The sequence below is a fragment of the Myotis myotis genome, unplaced genomic scaffold (genome assembly GCF_014108235.1).
Source record: "Myotis myotis isolate mMyoMyo1 unplaced genomic scaffold, mMyoMyo1.p scaffold_m19_p_13, whole genome shotgun sequence".
In the NCBI taxonomy this organism is placed as follows: domain Eukaryota; kingdom Metazoa; phylum Chordata; class Mammalia; order Chiroptera; family Vespertilionidae; genus Myotis; species Myotis myotis.
The window spans coordinates 57,395,250-57,417,318 of NW_023416317.1; the positions used below are offsets into that span (position 1 = coordinate 57,395,250).

Sequence of the window (22,069 nt, forward strand, 5' to 3'; positions counted from 1 at the left end):
TCAAGGGCCTGGTTGACAGCGTGCAGGAAAGGTCCGTAAGGGTGTTGTGTAGTCTGGCGGCATAGCTGGGTGGCTGGTCAGGGCACATGTCCGGGTTGCAGCCTCCATCCCTAGTGTGTGGTGCGTGCAAGAGGCAGCTGACCAGTGATTCTCATCATTGATGTCCGTCCCCCCCCCCCCCCCCCGTCTGAAATCAATAAAAATATTAAAGAGTGTTGCTATGACCAGGCTGGCTTTCCAGAGTGCCCCCCTCCCGCCCTCACTGCCTGCTGGTGCCAGGGACTGGGTGTGCTTCCAGCGCCTCCACCCTGGCCAGGAGGGATCTTTTTCTTGGTAATTTTCCTGCCTTTTGTTCTGGAAAAAAAAAAATTCTTAGGAATGATTTGCAGTCAGCCCCGCCCCTGGGCAGACATCCAGGCTGTGGGTGTGGAGGGTGGGGGTGGAGGACACCCAGGGTCGCCCCTGCCCTGGTGGAACATCGTGTTCCCTACAAGCATCTGCACGTCCAACCCAACCCTTGAGCCGGCGCAGGGGCCACTGGGAGTTCTTGAGGCCAGAGAGGGTGGGGTTGAGCAAGAACGGCTCGTTCTGCTTAAGGAACAGGCAGGAAAGGGGTGTGGAGTGATGCTGATTGTCTATGCTACCCCCACCCGCCCGGGCTGCTCTGGAGGGAGACGAAGTGCAACAAAGGCTGCCCAGCTGCCGACTTCTGGCGGAAGGGCCGCCTCAACCTCCTGGTTCAGCTCTTGCCTCTCCAGCTCTGGACGACCTCTGGCCCTGGCCCATTCCTGCTGGGCCTGGTTCCTTCATCCCTGAGGCCAGCTCTCTCACTACCGCCCTCCACCTCCAGGCCCTGCAGGGCTTGCTGCCCGGCCCTCGGCCCTTCATCATCTCTAACCTCTGGTGCCCCTGCCCCCATCAGCAATGGCCTCGCCTGGTTTTTAGGGAGAAAACAGGGGCCACAGGCCAGAAACTGAGACTTTCCTCTGCTCCCCACCTCCCCTGGAGCGCCCGCCCCATCGCGCTCCCTTCAGGGCAAAAGCCTTGATGTTTGCCTGCAGTTGTCTCCACCAGGGCCCGTCCAGCAGGCCCCAGTGGTGTCCTCAGGCAGGCTCCTGGGATCACCGGAGTCGGCCAAACTCACCTTGGTGGACCCTCCCTCCTGCCCCAAGGACCATCTTCTCAGGAACATTTACTAGGTGTCCCGTTAATAGTCAATCCGCATCATTAACCAGTATGGTACTGGTTAATAATGTGGATACTGGTTAATAATTCGGATTCAGTAATCAAAGAAAACACGATAACTTTTCTTTTTTTAAAAATATATTTTATTGATTTTTTACAGAGAGGAAGGGAGAGGGATAGAGAGTTAGAAACATCAATGAGAGAGAAACATCGATCAGCTGCCTCCTGCACACCTCCTACTGGGGATGTGCCCGCAACCAAGGTACATGCCCTTGGCCAGAATCGAACCTGGGACCCTTCAGTCCGCAGGCCGACACTCTAGCCACTGAGCCAAACTGGTCAGGGACTTCTTTTTTTTTTATAATATAAAATTTTAAAACTATGTGGAATATTATAACAAATACAGAAAGGTACTTAAAACAAAGACATTATACTTAATGATTTCTCAGAGGTCAAACACAAAACAAGACTCAGATGAGCCCTGGCTGGTGTGGCTCAGCTGGTTGAACATTGTCCTGTGCACTGAGACTGAGAGGCTGCTGGCTCAGTCCCCTATCAGGGCACATACCCAGGCTGTGGGTTCAGTCCCAGGTTGGTAAATGGGAGGCAACCAGTTGATGTTTCTCTCTCTGTCTCTCCCTCCCCCTTCCTCTCACTAAAGACATATTTTTAAAAAGGACTCAGATGGCCCTGCTGACATTGCTCAGGGGTTGAGCAGCGGCCCATGAACCAGGAGGTCAGGGTTCGATTCCCGGTCAGGGCACACGCCTGAGTTGTGGGCTCCATCCCCAGTGTGGGGCGTGCAGGAGACAGCCAATCCACGTCTCTCTCATCATTGATGTTTCTCTCTCCCCCTCCCTCCTCTCTCTGAAATCAATAAAAAAATAGGTTTTTAAAAAAGGACTCAGATGAAGAACACTGGAGGGCCCCACAGCCCCTGCGGTCCAGCAGGCTTCCTCTCTGCTCTCTCCGAGGTTTGGGTCAGGTGGTCATTGTGTGAAGGAAAACCCCTATTCTGTAAAACTACTGTTTGGAATTCTCTGCTATTCTTTAGACGGCCTCTTATTCTGAAAAAGTAACTTTGCTTTCTAGCCTGCTTGAATAGTGGGGGAGATAAACTTAGCTCTCTGACCTTGTAGGCCAGAGACTAGATACACCCAATGCCATGCCAGGTGCATTTTTTAATTGGATAGAACTGTATAGTTTTCAAGGCCGCCACCAGCAAGCACACAAAGGGCTGGCTCTTCTATAAAAAGGGAAGTTCTGCTTGTAGCTTTGCTTAGATTTGGATTCATTTCCCTGAGCCCGCCGCGGTGAATAAAGTGTAACTCCAAACTCTCAGAGCGCTGTTTGGTTCTGGTCCGGTTTTTCTGTAACAATTGCGTCCTTGGTTTTCTTGACGGGTTTCATCGCCTAAACGTGCCTCTGAAAATCGCTTTCTTCACAGTTACACGCCTGTAATTAGACACGTGAGGGGACGCGCTGACTGCTGGTGGTGAGCAGCCTTCTATCTTCTCCCCGTTTGCTTGCTCTTGCCTCTTTCTTCTTTCACCCTCACTCTCTGGAACCGGTGGTTACAGGATATCCATTCCCTGGGCTTCTCCTTGCTTCTGTCATCATGGAATATACCATTACACAGTGGTTTGTCTTTGTTGTATACACTTAGGTCATTTTAGACACACTTTTCTGCATCTTATTTTTTCTCACTCAGCCTGACTTTATGGTAGGCCCTTCCAAGCCAAGTGCTATTATCCCAATTCTTTCTTTAAAAAAATTTTTTTATTCATTTCAGAGAGGAAGGGAGAGGGAGCAAGAGACAGAAACAGCAATGATGAGAGCATCATTGGTTAGCTGCCTCCTGCTCGCCCCACACCGAGGACCGAGTCCACAACCCAATACAGCAAAATAGCATACATATCAATCGCATATATATCACATATATATCAACATATGTGTAACTCCATCTATTGAAAACTGTGACCTGGTTCATAGGTCGATGCTCAACCACTGAGCCATGCCAGCTGGACCATGCTGTGTCCATGCTTGCTATGTCCCAGGTGCCCAGGCCAGGGCAGCCCTTGGTAAGCACTTACGGAACGAACGGAAGAGTGAACTCATGCTGGTGCAGCCCCAGGGAGACCCTGCCCTGTCCAGCCTCCACCCGCACAGGGGAGCCCTGGAGTGGAGCCTGGTGGGCCGAGAGAGTGAGGCCTGAATGACTGGTGCCTGTCGGCCTTTTATTCTGAGTCCACAGCACCTGCTGCAGGTCCTGAAGCCTCAGCGGGGGGACGGGCAGGAGCTGGGCTCGGCCTCCTCCTGGCGGCCCCCCGGTGTGAGAGCCTTCTGCGCCGGACCCGGGCTAGCCTAGATCCGGTCCCTCTCACCTTGCCCCCTCTTCCTGCTGCACCATTTACCTGCTTTCCCATCACCCTCGTCACTCACCACCTCCTGGCACGCTTTTTATTCAGTCAGTCAGCATGTATTTCTGGACCTACTTGGTGTCTGAGTGCTCGGGCTGCATTCATGAACAACGGGATTTCCACCTCACAGAGCTCACGTTCTAGGGGAGGAAGACAACGCGGTGAGAGGATGATACGTAAATGACTGGTAACGGCTGTGGACGAAAGTAGGGCAGGATAAGGGATCAGATGGTCCCGAGTGCAGAGGGGGCCACACTGAGGGGCTCTGGGGTGCAGTCCAGGTTCGGGGAACAGCTGGCCCCAGGCCCTGAGCCTGGAGAATGCACCGTGTGATACGTGGGAAACCGGGAGGCTGAGCAGTGGGGCTGGAGGGGAGCAGAGGAGACCAGGAGGAAAGCAGAGACAGGAGGAACCCCAGGCGCACCCCCTCCTGGGGATCAAGCCCACAACGCGGGCATGTGCCCCACCGATCGGGAATCGAACCAATGACCCTGGTTCTTAGGTTGATACTCAACCCCTGAGCCACAGCGGCCGGGCAAGAGCAAGCTTTTTTTAAAAAAACTGTTTTTTGTTTATTGCTGTATTTCCACCACAGAGCATACATGCTCAATAAATATTTGGTGTTTGTTAATTCTCACCCGAGGATATTTGCCCATTGACTTTTAGGGGGAGTGGAAGAGAGAGAAAAAGACAGCGAGACATCCATGTGAGAGAAACACATCCATCAGCTGCCTCCTGCACGAGCCCCCACCAGGGCCCCGGCCCTGCAACCGAGGTACGTGTGCCCTTGATCGGAATCGAACCCGGATCCTTCAGTCTGCAGGCGGCGCTCTACCCACTGAGCAACACCGGCCAGGGCTAAATACTTGTCGGATGAATTCTATCTGCTTGATCGCACCCCTCTGAAAACCTCCCACACGGGGCTGCAACACTGGCGCCTTTGCGGGAAGAGCAGCGCCCAGGTGGGGGGGGCCCCCTCCTCCGCAGCACCAGCCCCTCCCTGGCCCCCCCAGGGACACCCACATTCACTTCGGGGAGCCCGACGGGCCAGCGCCAGGTCCAGGACACTGAGCCTCACACAAGCCCCGCCACGTGCGGCGGGGTGGGACCTGGGTGGACACGGGGCCACCACCCACCAGTCACAGCAAACCTAAAGGCCGTCCTTCCGTCCACCCCTCTGTGCGTCGTCGTTTCCCGCCCATCTCCACCCAGACCTCGGTCCGCCTGGACATTAAACACGCCTCTATCCACCGTTCACAGCCGCTCTTCGTCCGTCTTTCTGTCCATCCATCAGGACAACTTCCCAGTTTGCTGACAAATGACTCAACGCTGGCACTGAACGCCCCGCATCCTGGGGAGCCCTTAGACTCCGGGTGATGGTGAGGTTGGCTGACCCGCCCGCCCCGCGGCCAGCCCGCCCTGCACCCGTAGGCCCGAAGCCCATCGGTCCACCCACCACCCAACGGACCTCCTCCGACACCCGTCCAGGGAACGTAACAAGGCCCCGCCCCCTGCCCCGCCCATCGCCCCGCCCCTCCCGGAAGCTGCTGCGGAGAGCCCCGGCACCCTAGCAACAGCGCTTTTCGGACCACCCAATCCACGAGCGGGGCTCCTGGTGGGAGCCAATAGCGAGGGTCGCCGGGAGGGAGGCTGGGGGCGGGGCTCGGCCAGGCCGCCGCCATCTTTACGGGGGAGAAACAATAGGACGGAAGCGCCGCGGCCCCGGCCGAGGCCCCAGGTAACGCCCGCCTCTCCTCGCCTCTGGCCTCGTCGCCCCGAGAGCTTTGAGGGAGGCTTTCTCCGAGCCGCTGTGGGGTGAGGTTTCCGGGCCTGAGGGGTCCCCCGGGCTCTTTGGGGGGGCTCGCGCTGTTACGGCGGGGCGGGGGCGGGGGCGGGCGGTGGGGGCGTCGCGGGGCTTCGGGGGCCGTGTCTCTCGGGGTCATTTGAGGGAGACGTTCTCTCTCCAGGTTCCGGGAGGGCAGGGTCTTCCTTGCTTGTTGGGGCGGTCTCTCTCCGGATGTTTGCGGGGTGCGGGCCCCCCCGGTCATTGAGGAAGCTTCGGGCCTCGGGGCGCATCCCCCCGGACCCGGGCGGTCACCAGCCGCGGGGCATCGGGCGCTGAGCCCCGGCGCCGCAGGTGCGCTTCCCGGGGCGGCCGAGGCGCAGCCATTTTGAGGCCGAGTGGCCGTTGGGCTCGTCAGCGGGCGTCGGGGAGGACGCCGCCGCCACGTCCTTCCCCAGAGGAGCCCGAAGGCGCCCGGGGCGTCCTCTCTGAACACGCTCGTGGGCTTCAGGAGAGGACGGGAGGGCAGGGGCGGGCGGGCTGCCCGGAGCATCGCCCCCCGGGGATCGCGCCCGCGGCCCGGCCCCGCGCCCCGACCGGGAGCCCAGCCGGGACCGCCTGGTTCCGAGGTGGCCGCTCAGCCCGAGCCCCACGGGCCGCGGGGGCGCGTTCTCCCGGCCGATCGGCCTCCCCCGCGGCGCCGTCGCGTGGGGTCGCCGGCCGCTTTGCACGGGCGGCATCCGAAGGGGCTGTTTCCTTCTCGGTCCGACTCGGCCTCATGCTCAGAGCCCGGAGGGGAGTCCCCGTGAAAGGGGGCGCGGAGGCTGTGAAGGGGGGCGCGGAGGCTGTGAAGGGGGGCGCGGCGGCCGTGAAGGGGGCGCGGCGGCCGGCAGGACCCGGCGCTCGCAGGTGCCGGGGCTGGAACCGGCCGCTGCTGGGGACGGAGCAGCAGGAGCGCCCTGGCCGGGCCCAGGTGGGGGGGCGGGGGTCCTCCCTGACGCTCGAAGGCGGTGGGTGCCATCCGGGCGTGTTTCTCCCACGGGGTGTTTGTCCCCCCCTTCCTCTCTTCCTCTGAAATCAATAAAGACATAGCCTCCAGTGAGGATTTCGAAAACAAACAAATGCAACAACATTTTGGTAGCAAAATGTACGCAGATCAAGAATAAAAGTGGCCCTAAGGGTGCTGAAACCTTTGAAAAGCGGTAACAAAAATGTTGCAGGGAACCAGTTTTATGCTAGTTTCCACAAAGCACCATGATTACAGTAATCTTGATGAATTCTAGTATTTAAAATATTAGCCGTGCTTGCATGTTTTAGCAGGGTAACACTTTAAGTGAACTGAGATGCTGATTTCCACTGGTTGCTGCTGTGGGGTTTATATAATTGCATCCTGTAACCTGGTGTTAAGTATTGGAAGAGAAGGTTTGGGGTAATGTTATTGTTTTAACTTTAGCCGCTGTCAGCATTAAAAAGAGGGCAAAATTAGCCCTGGCTGGTGTGGTTCAGTGGATAGAGGTCGGCCTGCGGACTGAAGGGCCCTGGGTTCCATTCCCGTCAAGGGCACAGGCCCGGGTTGGGGGCTCGATCCCCAGTTGGGGGCGAACAGGAGGCAGCCGGTCCATGATTCTCTCTCATCATTGATGTTTCCATCTCTCCCTCCCCCTTCCTCTCTGAAATCAGTAAAAATATATTTTTTAAAAAGTGGGCAAAATTAGCCGAAACCGGTTTGGCTCAGTGGATAGAGCGTCGGCCTGCGGACTGAAGGGTCCCAGGTTCGATTCCGGTCAGGGGCATGTACCTGGGTTGCGGGCATATCCCCGGTGGGGGATGTGCAGGAGGCAGCTGATCGATGTCTCTCTCTCATCGATGTTTCTCTCTCTCTCTCTCCCTTCCTCTCTGTAAAAAATCAATAAAATATATTAAAAAAAAAAAAGTGGGCAAAATTAATGTTCTATCATATTTGACATAATCGGCCAGTTGATTGCTTAGTAACTTTTCCTTTGGAGGAAAAATCATCCTTTGGAACTGTTAGCTATTACTCCAATTGTTTTACTGGCTTTGTGATTTGAGAGTAGAATTCACAGTTATTGTTAGAAATCAAATGAATGAGACCTAGGACGAGAGTTGATATAATTGTAAAATGAGCTTAGCAGATGTAATAGACTTTTGTGATTCAAGGCTTGGAAAGTGACAGGTGGACTTGGATAGCAGCCCTGCCCCTGCCTGAGCGGTGGATGTGTGCGGAGGGGACAGCGCTGACTGATGAGCTTGCTGGTGCCCTTGCAGGAGGTGCCAGAGCTTCTGTGAGCACCAGAGCTGTCACGTACCCAGGCAACTGGGCGGAGCCTGCGCCTCCCCAGGCCGCTTGCTGAGGTGAAAATTTTCCATTGTTTGGCTCCTAAAGGGGATGCACTGGGGAGGAATATCCCCTTTAATTAAAGTTGCTTTACCTCCTGAGATAATCACCTTCAGTTGAAGATATTTTTGCACAGTAAAAAGTAAGCAGATGATCACACTCGTGATGACGTTTTAAAGCATGTTTTTGTTTTTATTATTTATTTTTTAATCCTCGCTTGAGGATATTTTTCTACTGATTTTTAGAGAGAGTGGGAGGGAGAAAGAAAGACAGGAATACTGACGTGAGAGAAACACGATCGTTTGCTGCTTGCACTTGCCCCAACCAGGGACCCTGGGCTGGGGAGGAGCCTGCAGCCAAGGTATGTGCCCTGACTGGGAATCTTGGATTTATGAGGAAATACATGGCTGTCCCTGAAAGTCCCTGGCGTCAGGGGCACCTTCCCAGGAGAGAAGAAGCCCTTCTTTGACCAGGATGGTGACTCAGACTGACCTTGGTGCAAGTGATGCCAGATACTCAATGTGAGGCCCAGGAGCTCCCTTGGAACGGATGGGAAGGCCAATACCCGCCGGTGCACTTGTATGGAAATTGTTACACTGCCATTATACTTTCAAAGTACATTTTCTGATTATTATAATACGTAATTATGAAAATTTTGTAGATTAAAAATGTATAAGTAAAATTCCCTTTATTGAAGTATAATTTCTCTACAATAATATAAACTTCAAGTCTATAACTTGATGAGTTTTGACAAACTTATAAAGTCACTGTCCCAGTGACTGCATGGACTACTTCACTACATCTGAAAGTTCGCTTGTGCCCCTTTGTAGCCAGTCCTAGTCCCCTACCTCTGTTGCCTGGCAACTGCTTATCTGCTGCTATGGTTTTGCTTTTTCTAGAATTTCAGATAAATGGAATTTCGCAGTATATCTTATGTGACTGACTTTTTCTACTTAACATAATGTTCTTGTGATTAATCTTCTTTTTGCACCTATCAATACATTCCTTTTCATGAATATTCCATTATACCACAATGTGTTTATTCATTCACCTATTTGATGGGCATTGGTTGTTTCTACCTTTTGGCTGTTGTGAAGAATGCCTCTATGAACATTCTCATGTACAATTCTTTTTTTTTTAATCTTTTATTGTTGAAAGTATTACATATGTTCCTCCCCCCCCCCCCCCCCAATCTCTTCTAGACCACCCCCTACCCCTCTTGTAACAATTCTTTGTGTAGGCATTTGTTTTTATTTCTCTTAGGTAAATACCTATGAGGAAGATTGCTGGGTCCTATAATAAGTATATGTTTAACTTTATAAGTGGTGGTAATTTTTTGTATTTCTCCCAGCAGTGTTTGAGAGTGCCAATGACCGACACTGGTGGTGGAGTTGTGGGGGGTGTGGATGTGTGCAGTGCCAGGCAGCGGCTCTGGGGCCACGCGAGAGCTCACGGAGAGGAGGGGCCGGGTGGTGAGGGTTGCTTTCCCGCCATCAGGCTAGTGGGCTCACATTGTCCCCTGTGTCTACCCAAACTTGGGGCTTTTCTGGAGGCAGCGTCGCAGCCCCAGCAGATCCCGTTTGTAGCCTCATTAACGAAATTCTAGGTATGTGAGCTAGGGGCCCGGGGGCTGTCATGAGTCATAGCTGTTTTATTTGTAGTATTTTAAAAGTTAAGAATATTAATAAACTGTTTCCAGGAGATCCCTAATCCAGTTTAATAGATGGAGGGGAATGAATTGTGGGAGAAAGCTCTGTCCTAGCCCAGGATGACTCCTGCTGCGTTTCTTAGCTGTTCATAGTTTCGTGGACAAATGTGTGAGGTAATATAGAAAGTTAAACATAATAAACCTGAAGCCAGTGTTGTATGGTATCCCGTAGCTCTCTAGATACAGGGCTTATCCATTGCATGGACCTCATAGTAACAGTTACACCCCAAGTTCTGGGGAACTAGGCCTTAGACTCAGATGTTTGAAAACCGTTAAGCGACCCCGTTGCTCAAACCGCACGTGGAACAGGAGAGAGTAGCCGGGGACGCAGAGCAGGTGCTTGGGGTACTTTTCTTTGGAGGCTACGAGAGAAGTCGATCCTTCATTTCCCTACAGGGATGGGGCCTGTAAGGGCCCGGGGAATATGTTGTAGAGTGAAGACATACTTACGTTCCTAAAGAGAGACTGAACACAGTTGAAATAAAAGAATCACAAAACAGGACTCACCTTACTTGTGCAGTACATTGACATTTATTTGTTTTTCCTTTTTGATTAAAACACTAATTTGATTACTCAGCCCACAGAGTAGAGATCTACTCCAGCCCTCTCCTATTTTAGACATCAGAAAACAAGTCTGTAAACCTTAATGGGGATTTTCTCCAAGTAATCCAGTCACCTCACTGCAGTATAATTCCGCCTCCCACTGGGAGTTTCCTCTGTCGTCAGACTTGGCTCAGGTGAGAATGAGCCTTATTTTTCTTGCCTCTCTGCTCAGGAAGATGATGACTCTCTGGAGAGTCGTGTCCTGGGGACTGCCAGAGCTGGGTGCTGCGGGGAGGGGTAAGGTGCCACATCATCCCAGCAGCTGTGAGCACACTGAGGACCTGGGAGGAGGCAGGGACCCCGACCCGGCCTCTCAGCCTCCAGACACACCCAGGAGCCATCCTCTATAGGGAGCTGCTCAAAGGACTTGTTTGTTTTAGGTTTGTCATTGGAGGTGGGGATGGATAAGAAACATATGGAAAGATAGTTTTCTTCTGAATTGAATACGTTTAAGGAATCTTGAACAGGTGGAAAGGGATTTGTATTGTTAGCATTGCTCTGGTAACAAAAGTAGTTTTGTACACTTTCAGGAAAGGTTTTTGGATTATGTTTCTGAAGTCTGGCCCATGAGGAGTGTTTTAGATATTCACAGTTTAATAGTTATGGTACCCGGTTTGTGCTGGGGTACTAGCAGCCTCACCATGAGTCAGTCTGTAGGTTTCCTTTGGAATTGCTCTTATTCACCAGGCCTTTTCTGTAGGAGAGAGGGAACCACCCTCCTCAGATCTTGAGAAGGGGCCTGTGTGGCCAAGCATATCAGAGCGCCACCTTATGGAGAGAGTCTGGAATGACAGGAATGTGCTCACCCTTGGAGCTGATGGCCTGTGTTGTGTCTTGGGAGCACATGCCCTCCTGAATGCTACTCTGATGATGAGAAGGTAGTGCCAGGTGAGAAATCAGGACCTTTGGCCCCGGCCAGCAGGGTTCAGTTGGTTGAGCATCGACCCATGAACCAGAAGGTCACATGGTTCGATTCCCGGTCAGGGCACATGCCTGAGTTGCAGGCTTGATCCCCAGTAGGGGCTGTGCAGGAGGCAACTTGATCAATGCTCAGTGGTTTTCTCTCACATCAATGTTTCACTCTCCCTCTCCCTCCCTCTCTTACTAAAATGAATAAAAACGTATTTTAAAAAAATCAGGACCTTTGGTTTTCTACACTTTGCATGTAGGGAAGCTTATTAATTCCTACCCCTTGAGTTTAATTGGGGTCCACAGCCTGTTTTCTCTGAAAGGAAGAAATGAACACCAGTGTAAACTCTGAAAGGTTATATAGTCAGGTGCCACACAGTGACAGTAACAACAGACCACATATATGACGGCTGTCCTTTAGGATTATAATAGAAGTGAAAAGTTCCTATCGCCTAGTGACCTCTAGCCATGTTCATTGTAGTGCAACACATTACCCACACGTTTGTGGTGATGCTGGTGTAAACAAGCCAGCTGCCAGTTGTATAAAACATGTTACTTACAATTATGTACAGTGCATGATGCTTAACAAGATAATAAAAGGCTGTCACTGGTTTATATATTTACTATGCGGTACTTTCTATCATTATTTTAGAGTGCACTCTTTCTGCTTATTTAAAAAAAAAAGCACAAAGGTTTTCTGTAAGAATGTGCATGTTTTGCCGGCAGCAGCGTCACACATCTTGTGTTTACAGAGCCTCTTGATTACATAATTCTCTTTTTAAAAAAAAAATGTTTTTATTGATTTTAGAGAGAGGAAGAGAGAGAAAGAGATAGAAACATTGATAAGAACACCTTCTGCACACCCCCTACTGGGGACCAAGCCCACAACCCAGGCATTGGCCCTGACCAGACTCGAACTGGTGTCCTCCTGATGCATGCGTCAGTGCTCAATCACTGAGCCACACCGGCTGGGCGCGTAATTTTCTCTTGTGTGTGATTTAATCTCGTGTTGTTTTGCACAGTAACACGCTGTACAGGCTGTAGCCTAGAGCAACAGGCTGCACCATACCACCTAGGGGTGCGGTGGGCTGTACCATCCAGGTTGTGTAAGTGCACGCTGATGTTCGCACAGTGACAACATCGCCTACTGATGCATTTCTCAGAATGTACCCTTGTGTTCAGTGGCGCATGGCGTGTTTTATAAATAGGTACTATAAATACATAGTGAAAGCACTCTCGTAGGACACGCTAAATGTCCCAAGTACGGAGGAGCGCTATGCCAAGGCGGAGGCCCTGGCCCTGGTGGCTGCCATGTGGGAGCATCCAGCAGCGTGAGGTTCATTGGGGAGCTGTGCCTTACTGTCTGTGACTGTGGATGAGTGTGCTTCCCTCCCCGAGTCAGCTTCATTGTTTGCAACAGGGAGAGTAGCATCCACCTCTTAGAAGGTATGGTGAGGACTAAATGAGGTTTGATCCTGCAGTGAGTCCGGCACATAATAGGGGCTTTACCCCCTTTAGAGGACAGTGGACACATCTCCCGCAGGCCATCCTCACCACCACCATCTCTGTGGGAGTCATGGGAACCAGAGGAGTCCTCAGTAAGAGGACAGTAAGAATCCCTGTACAGAAACTGAAGGGTAGCCCAAGCCCTGGAAGTAATGCTAGGAGTGACTGTAGTCCGTAAATTACAGACAGAAAACAAAAACAGACTTGCCCTAACACTGTTAACAGTTACATAGAGGAGGGCTTTGCTGCGATCCAGGTGTTTGGGAATGTGAAGTCAGCTGTCAGGCCCTGGCCTCAGCATGGGAGCGAGCTGTGATTGCCCCGGGAGTACAGCTTTGGTTTAAAGGCCTGTCCCAGCTTTTGGAGATCAGGATAGAACTGATAAAAATAGTTGGTGACCTAGAACACTGTATCTTTTTAAAGGGAGTCGGGCAGCCTTGATCAGTTGTTTTTAGATACAGACGTTAATCATTAAAGCAAGGCCAAGCTCCACCGCTAATAAGGGTGCTGGGTCATGTATTTGGCCTTGGATAGGGGCGGTGTGTTTGGACGCCCTGGGGAAGCAAATCTTACTAGATGGCGTGGAAGCAGTTTTTCCCTTTAAGTGCATTTTATAAAAACCTAATTAATGACCAACAGTGAACATGAATGTAAGCTATGATGATGTAGGTTTATCATCATCTATAATAATAATCTATAATAATAAAAGGGTAATAGGATAATCAGACTGAACGTCATTCCGGACATCCTTCCTGATGAAGCTGGGGCTGGAGGGAAGCCAGCCTTGTCCCAGGTGCCTGCAGGCGGCCCGAGGGAAGCAGCCAGGGTCCGAATGCTTGCAGGCGGCCCCAGGGAAGCAGCCCAGGTCTGGGTGCCGGAAGGAGCTGGGGAAGGAAGGCTTACTCTTGCACGAATGTCATGCATCGGGCCTCTCATTTGTAATAAATGTGCTGCACTGGGGGGGAGTGTTGATAATGGGAAAGCCATGCATATGTGGGGGCAGGTGGTTATATGGGAAATCTCTCTATCTTCCTCTTAATTTTGTCTCGAACCTAAAACTTATCTAAAAAGTAGTTTATTGAAAAATATATAATTAACAGAGACTTGGACATCAGTTACCTTCAGTTTAACAATTTTATTAGAAAATAGTAAGATTTAATCGGAATATTAGGTTTGAAATGATGACTTTCCCTCATTGTGGCTTCACGTTTTGCCCCGCACTGTCTAAGAAGGGCTGTTTAGAGGCACCTAGAGTCAGTCCAGTCCCTACGTGTAGGCCTCGCCCAGCAGGCTTTGTTTGTGTCTGTGGGAGGAGGCGGGGCCGTGGAGGGTGATGTGGGCCGCACTCTGAGTGAGCTCAGTCTGTTTGTCTTGCTGCTGGAGGTGGAGGGCTTTAGGGCAGATGCGGCTCTAAGGCAGATGCCGTTCCCAGGTCACTTCCAACTCCTGCCACTGTTTGCCTCCCGCAGAGCGTCCTGTCGTGTGCAACCAAGGAGCCAAGGCCAGACACGCCAATACAGACAGACGGAGGACGCTCTGGCCGCTGGGCCCTGCTGCCTCCCCCTTCTCCCTGTTGCTTGCCCCTGGAGGATGAGCCCAGCCTTCAGGGCCATGGACGTGGAGCCCCGCGCCAAGGGCGTCCTGCTGGAGCCCTTTATCCACCAGGTCGGGGGGCACTCTTGTGTGCTCCGCTTCAACGAGACGACTCTGTGCAAGCCCCTGGTCCCGAGGGAGCACCAGTTCTACGAGACTCTCCCAGCTGAGATGCGCAGATTCACTCCCCAGTACAAAGGTGAGCCCCCGCTGCTGGTAGGGGTCGCCAGCGCCTGGCGAGGAGATGTGAGGCGAGGAGATATGAGGCGTGGTGACCTCCGTGGCAGCCATACCCAGAGCCTTCACCCCTCCCACTCACCCTGTGTTTTCCCTCCGCCTCCTCCTCCTCCTCTTGGCCCTCAGCCCAGCACCTCACACCCTCAGTTTTCAAGCCCTGGTAAGATTGCTCAATTGTCTTTTGTTTTGTGGATTGCTTTGAGTTTATTTTGGTTTTTGGTGAAAGTGTAGTTGTGTTTTATGTTCAAGTGTCTCTTGATCGCAGTAACCCATAGTCTCCATGGAGGGACAGCGGGGGAAGACTCTGGGAGGATTTTGCCCAGAATACTGCGGCCGGCTTTTTGTCCTCCAGAAAACCAGAAGCCCTGGTGATTAGGTAGGCTCGGGAGCAGGTTGAGTCAGATGGAATGCAGGAGTGGGAGGCCAGTGCTGACTAGCTGAAGCCCAGTTACGGAATGTCCCTGAAATTGCCATGTTACAGCAGCCTTCCGATTCCCATATGGTGACTCTGCCTTTTTATAACGCATTTTGGGGGGACATCAGCAGCCACCAGCATGGTGTGTTCTTTCCTGGGGAGGTGGGGTTCTTTGTAAATTAAGGATGAATCCATTAAGGAAATTAATGTAAAATGTGTATTGTCTGATTAAACAAAAGACTCTTGAACAACTTAGGCTCTTCTGGGACTGTTGAAACACACTCTTTGAAGACAGAATGTGCTGGGCACCTCTCTGTTCTGAATATGCATGTGTGTTGTGGTGGGGGCGGGAGAGTTGGGGGCCCTCACTTGGTCCTTCTCTGTTGTTTTTTCCAGGACAAAGCCAAAGGCCCTTTGTTAGCTGGCCGCCCTGCCCCTTTTTTTCCCCTGGTTCTTTCCCCATGGCCACAGGGAAGTGTGGCCCCTGAATCCCCGCCCCGGCTCCTGTGCGCCCAGAGCCGGGGACCACCTCAGCAGTGTCGTCTCTCTCTGAGCACGCATTCCCCTGCAGCGGGCGGGCAGCAAGGACTGAGCACATTGAGTGATCCTGGGCCAGAGAGGCCTGGGAGGAAAGGTGTCCAGCCAGTCGGTTGTAAGGCGCTCGTCGACACCTGCTGAAATGCTGCCAGTTGACAAACCCTCCTCAGAGACTGACTGATTACACACGCAGGTGCTAGAGACTGAAGGGGGAGAGAGCTGCTCTCCAGGCACCACCATCTGTACCCCCAGCCCAGCCCTATTTGCCTTGTGTTTATTTTGTTCTTTTGTGATATGAGATCTCAAGAGACCAATAAAATAACCTTTGAGAAGGACAGAGGCTTGGGGCGCCCACCTGTATGGGGGTGCCGCAAGAAGCCTCTGCTAGGGTGTCTGTTGTGCCGTGTGGTTTGTTTTGTTTGCTCCTTTATTTTGTTTTGCTTGCCCAGTCTCTCCTTACCCTTGGATGCTTCTTACCCCCTCAGGCACACCTGTGTTCCCGTGTTCAGGCTCTGCTATAAAGCAGGCCTTGAGGCCATTGGAGTTTCTGTTTAGGGCATTAAAAATCCCCACAAGATATAAAGAGCAAATGTTTTCCACCTCTCTTAGGAGTAGAAGGATTACATAAAAATTAATAAACGTTTTCAATGATGGAAAAGCGTGTCTTGTAATTATTTGGCTCTTGCCTTGTTGAGTGCATCAGAGAGGAAGCCTCGGCTGTATTTGCTCCCTAATTGCTTGTCTGTGTGGTGTCATCTCTTCTAGTGTTTTGATATTTGTTAGGTTTGCAGATGAGTTTGGGGCCTCTGGCAACAGAGAGACTAAGGAACAGGGTAAGAGAAAACCACAAATGTTACAATCATGTTATTTATAACATATGTGGAATTGAAAGTTCTCTCTGCTTCTGTGCAATTAATAGTCCTCTCTGCTCCTTACCCCCCTTCTAGGTGTGGTGTCTGTGTGCTTTGATGAAGATGAAGACAGAAACTTGTGCTTAATAGCATATCCCTTAAAAGGGGACCACGGAGCCGTGGACAGTGTAGACAATTCAGACTGTGAACCAAAAAGTAAGCTCCTAAGATGGACAAACAAAAAACATCATGTCCTTGAAACAGAGAAGACCCCCAAGGACTGGGTGCGGCAGCACTGGAAGGAGGAGAAAATGAAGAGGTGGGTATAAGCTGAGGGGAACCCTGAACTCTGGGAGGGAGGTGGTGGGGGATCCTAGTTGCAGCTCAGTGCCCTGGACCTAAGGATGCACTTCATGCACTTAGTAGGTGCCTTGTCACTCAGTGGCTTGCGTAGCTTCCCTGCATCACATTGTGACGTTTGGAGAAGTGGCTGTGGTGGCGGCTGTAGAAGGGTTTCAGTCACCTTCCTCAGTGCCCGTCCCTGCTGCGCCCTGGGGATGTAGCTGTCCTAAGACGGCCATGGGTTCAGGCTGGTCACTGCTAGTGGGAGAGAATGGTCTGCTGGGCATCCCCTCAACTCAGGATTCCACCTCGGCGGGGCCTTCTGAGTGCCACACCTTGGAGAGCTTGTAAACATACTAATTGAGGCCTGTGTAGTATAGTTAGTAGGCTGGCTTATGGCCATGGAGTTTCAGTTTCGATTTCCCCAGTCTCCAGCTTTCGGAGTCAGGGAACCTGGACGTACCAGAAACCAGGGTGGTACTGCCTTGAAGAAGGCTGTGTAGGCTGCCTGTGGGGCTAGTGGGGAGGCAAAGGCTGTTCTTGCATCATAGGTTCTCCTTACTGTAGAAAAACAGTGAGCTGGCCTCTTAATAAAAAAAAAAAAAGATCACCTTTCCTGAGGTATAATAGACATACAGTGACATGTACCTTTTTAAAGTGTTTGATATGTACAATGAAACCACCATATCAAGACATCAAACTTCCCATCACTCTACAAAGTTCCTTTGTGCTTCTTTTGGCCCTGAATTTGATAAGACAATGTGATTTATTGATTTTTTATCTCTTTATAGCCATAAGTTAGAAGAAGAATTTGAGTGGCTCAAGAAATCTGAAGTCTTGTACTACAGTGTAGAGAAAAAGGGGAATGTAAGTTCCCAGCTTAAATACTATAACCCTTGGAGCATGAAGTGTCACCAGCAACAGTTACAGAGAATGAAGGAGAATGCAAAGCATCGGAACCAGTACAGTATCCTTTGTTTACAGAGCATCTCTGTCTTGGGGGAGGGGTGTGGTGGTGAGGGGCCCCTTGGAGCTGGGAGAGAAGGGTGTGAGCTGTTAGTCCTGGTTGTGCCAGCATACTACTATGTGACAGCTGTGCGCAAAGTCACTGCCCTCAGGCCAAGGGCTGGTCTGGGAATGCAAATGAGGATGCCGTTTGAGAGGTTTTGGGGGATGAGCGGCTTCTTAGTTAGGGACCAGTCTGCATCAGGAGGCCTTTAGCCTAGAGTGCAAGGGGCAGGTTCGTATTTGAGACTCCTACAGAAGTCCCCAAACAGCTTCCCTGCCAAGGGTCAGGTGGGGCGGACTGACCTGCCTATCCCCTTCTCCAGGCTGACCCATGAGGCAAGCACAGGCCGCTTTTATCTCCCTTCTTACCCACCAAGCTATGTGCTCATTGATTATTTAAAAATGTTTTTATTGATTTTAGAGGAAGGGAGAAGGGGGAAGAGATAGAAACATAAATGATGAGAGAATCATTGATCAGCTGCCTCCTGCACACCCCCTCCTAGGGACTGAGCCTGCAACCCGGGCATGTTCCCTGACCATGACCTCCTGGTTCATGAGTCGATATTCAACCACTGAGCCACACCAGCTGGGCTTGATTTTTTTTTTTTTTAATCCTATGGGGGGAAATTCCTCAGAATTGAGTGTGTGTGGGGAAAAAAAATTGAGTGTGTTTTATTTTTAACATTTTATTAGGGAAAAATTTAAACCTGTTAAAAATAATACATGTTGAACCTTTAAGTACCAATTACCCAGGTTCGGCAGGAAACCCACCCATGTCATTTCTATGTACACCCAGCACCGACAACTGAACTGTTTCAGAGGCAAGTCTCAGGTGTAGCGTTGCCCCTGTGTACACCCAGCATGCATCTCTAAGAGATAAGCGTATTTATTTATTTATTTTTATATATTTTTTAAAATATGTTTTATTGATTTTTTTACAGAGAGGAAGGGAGAGGGATAGAGAGTTAGAAATATCGATGGGAGAGAAACATCGATCAGCTGCCTCCTGCACACCTCCTATTGGGGATGTGCCCACAACCAAGGTACATGCCCTTGACCAGAATCGAACCTGGGACCTTTCAGTCCGCAGGCTGATGCTCTATCCACTGAGCCAAACTGGTTAGGGCGAGATAAGGGTATTTAAAACATTATTACTATTGCTACTCCTGGAAAAGTGGACAGTAATTCCTTCCTATGAAATCCCTAGTTTCTGTCCACATTTTCCTAATTGTCTCCTGAGTAAGCTTTGTGTTGATAGTCTCCTTGAAGGGGGATGTAGATGAGGTTCACATGTTGCTTTTGGTTGACATGTGTAAGGTTTTCTAAGTACCCTTCTTGTTTTTTCTTAGAAATTTCTTGTTGAAGAAATTGGGTCTCCTAGAGTTTCCTACTATCTGGGTCTTACTGATTACATCCTTTCGGTATCTTACATGTTACTCCGTCTCCTCTGTTTCCATTAAGTTGATCATTTTATCTACAGGCTTGATCAGATTCAGGTTCAATTGGGGTGGGGGTGGGGTGGGGACCAGAGCCTCAGACATGGTGTCCACCGAGAAGCATGGTGTTCAGTTGCCTTTTCTTTTGTATGGGTCCTTAGATCTGTTTTTTTCACTAGGTGACTTTCTGCTTTTGACATTCCTTCATTCATAAGCTGGAATCCTACTATAAAGAAAAACTTTTCCTCATTAACTACGTGCTTATCCTGAGGTATACTTTATATAGGAAAAGCAGATTAATTCCTTCCATTTATTAGAGATGTATTTGGAATAATGAGTTGGTTTCTTGACATCCTCCAAACGTTTCCAGTGAGTTTTTTAGCATAAGTATTAATCCATTAATTTAAACATATTTGACATGTTTCCGTTCATTGCAGTTGTCTTTATTGATGCTCAAATTATCACGCCTTTGCCAGTAGGAGGCTTTTAAAATAAGCTCCTGAGTCCCTTGGACACAGTCACAATAGTCTGTAATAGCTGTCTTACTTTCTGGAAAGAAGTCCACGGTCATGTATGTTTCCGGCTCCAGATGTGAACTTAACCATTCCTCTGAGGTAGGGACTGCAAACCTTTCCAGTTAAAGGCCCAAATAGTAAATACGTTAGGTCTTCCAGGCCACATACTCTGTCACAACTGTCGCTGTGGCATGACAGCAGCCATAATAGTAAATGAATGAGTATGGCTGTGTTCCAGTAAAACTGTTTATGGTCCCTGAGATTTTAATTTCATTTTCATGTTGTGTTGGGGGGGATCATGCATCTGGTCATTGTTTCTAGACGTTTTTAGTGTATGCAGCTGGGAAAGACACATTTATTTTTCTTTAAATATATTTTTTATTGATTTCAGAGAGGAATGGAGAGAGTGAAAGAAACATCCATGATGAGAGAGAATCATTGATCGGCTGCCTCCTGCACACCCCACTGGGGATTTAGCCCACAGTCCGGGTGCCTTTTAGCCCAGTTGTCAGCCTTGGTCTCCTTGTGTGGGAGATGGCAGGACTGGTGGGCCCTCTGTCGTGTTGGGCTTCTCTGGGCACTGTGCAGGCATTGTGCCCTGGGAGTGGAGTGCCAAAGGCCCTTGCAGAGCACCTGCTCTTTAGAAGGTGTTTTCCTTAACCACTCAGAATTTATCTTACTGGAGAACCTCACTTCCCGATATGAGGTACCTTGTGTCCTGGACCTCAAGATGGGGACACGCCAGCATGGTGACGATGCTTCAGAGGAGAAGGCAGCCAACCAGATCCGAAAATGCCAGCAAAGCACCTCTGCGGTCATTGGTGTGCGCCTGTGCGGCATGCAGGTGAGGAAAGCTGGTGCATGGCGTGGGCTGCCGCCCCCCTACCTTGGCATAGTCCTACGTTTTCTCAAAAGAGACCAGATTTGACTAACACTTTCTGGTTAGAAAAGAAAGCACGCATGCCTGGGTCATCCCTTCTGGGGCTGGCCTGGCTGGCCGAGTCCAAAGTCTGTGGACAGGAGGGGGTGGGCAAGGCAAGAGGGTTAGGTCCTCTCCATCAACCATATACTGAACACAGAGCTGGGGGCAGAACCCACGTCAGAGGGTTGTATCCTGGGTGTTGATTGGCAAGCACATCGTCTCCTGTGACTCAACAGGTTAGAGACTCTGATTGATGCAGGGCTGTTGTTATCCCAGCCACGCCCCAGGGGCCCGGCTTTGAGGTGGCGGTCAGCCCTGACCTGCTGGTCTCCCTCCCACAGGTGTACCAGGCGGGCAGTGGGCAGCTCATGTTCATGAACAAGTACCACGGCCGGAAGCTGTCGGTGCAGGGCTTTAAGGAGGCGCTTTTCCAGTTCTTCCACAACGGGCGGTACCTGCGCCGCGAGCTCCTCGGCCCTGTGCTCAAGAAGCTGGCGGAGCTCAAGGCCGTGCTGGAGCGACAGGAGTCTTACCGGTTCTACTCCAGCTCCCTGCTCATCATCTACGATGGCAAGGAGCGGCCGGAGGTGGCCCTGGACTCGGACGCGGAGGACTTGGAGGACCTGTCTGAGGAGTCCGCTGACGAGTCGGCGGGGGCCTACGCCTTCAAGCCCCTCAGCACCAGCTCCGTGGACGTGCGCATGATTGACTTTGCCCACACCACCTGCCGGCTGTACGGCGAGGACAGCGTCGTGCACGAGGGCCAGGATGCTGGCTACATCTTCGGGCTCCAGAGCCTGATAGACATTGTCACAGAGATCACTGAGGAGAGTGGGGAGTGAGCTGGCCGACTGTACTGGTCCTTGACCCTCCGTGTCCCGGGCACAGCTGTGCTGCGTCCAGGAGGAAGCCAGTGTGGGCAGGGGGTGGCCTCTGCAGCCTGGAGCTGACCACAGAGGCCTCGAGTCCCGCCTGAGCCGGCCCCACCGCCCTCCGAGTCTATTTATTTTACTGTTTCTTCAACATTCCATGTTCGATGAGCAGATACCTCTCTTCCCTGAGTGTAACTGTCCTAATACAGACCCTTTGTTCATTGTACACAGTGCTGCTGTCATTTTTTTATTGAATTTGTTGGGGTGACATGGTTAATAAAATTATATAGATTTCAGATATACAGTCTATAATAACATCATCTGTATATTGTGTGTTTATACCAGCCCAAGTCGAGTCTCCTTCCATCACCATTTGCCCCCTTCACCTTTCTAACCCCCACCCCCACCCCCCGTCTTTCTTGCCAAAGGCAGACAACCAGCTCCCCTTCCAACCCTTAGAAGCCTCCTCATCTGTGACCACCACGCCGGCCCCTTCCATGGGCCTTCGAGTCACCACAGCCTCCTGGCTTGGTCCTCAGTCTCTTAACCTAGCACCCCGAGGTAACCCCCAAAGGACCCCGACACGGATCACCTTCGCCGATTGCTGTGGGGTCCGCTAGCGGAGTGTCCCAGCGCCTCTGGAGAGAACTACACTGGACTCTGGACGGGTCTTCCTGCCCTCATGCAGCTTAAGCCAAACGTGGCAGCAGCTCATTGGCTGGACATTGTGATGTCAGAGGACTCGGAACCAATATGGGGCAGCCACCAGGCTCGGCTGCTGGCAGCAATGGGCTCTGTGGTGAAGGGTCCCAGGAGATGGCTGTGCCATGAGGGGTGTCCTGGGCAGGTTGGCTCTCGGCCTCACCACCCG

General features: G+C 51.2%; 1 protein-coding gene across 4 annotated transcripts; it reads left to right on the forward strand.

Moving 5' to 3' along the window:
• The first annotated feature begins 5,188 nt into the window (after positions 1–5,188).
• On the forward strand, positions 5,189–21,498 carry IP6K2 (inositol hexakisphosphate kinase 2). 4 transcript variants are annotated; one of them, XM_036333629.1, is made up of 6 exons: positions 5,189–5,343; positions 13,940–14,460; positions 16,200–16,422; positions 17,237–17,412; positions 20,073–20,248; positions 20,668–21,498. In XM_036333629.1, exons 2-6 carry the CDS (start codon positions 14,061–14,063, stop codon positions 21,166–21,168), a joined length of 1,476 nt encoding a protein of 491 aa, XP_036189522.1. In that variant the 5' UTR covers positions 5,189–5,343; positions 13,940–14,060; the 3' UTR covers positions 21,169–21,498. The 4 variants fall into 4 exon arrangements, with proteins under 4 accessions (XP_036189522.1, XP_036189521.1, XP_036189520.1 ...); XM_036333628.1 differs by having other exon boundaries at positions 5,266–5,420; XM_036333627.1 differs by lacking the exon at positions 5,189–5,343 and having other exon boundaries at positions 12,361–14,460.
• The last annotated feature ends 571 nt before the right edge of the window (positions 21,499–22,069 follow it).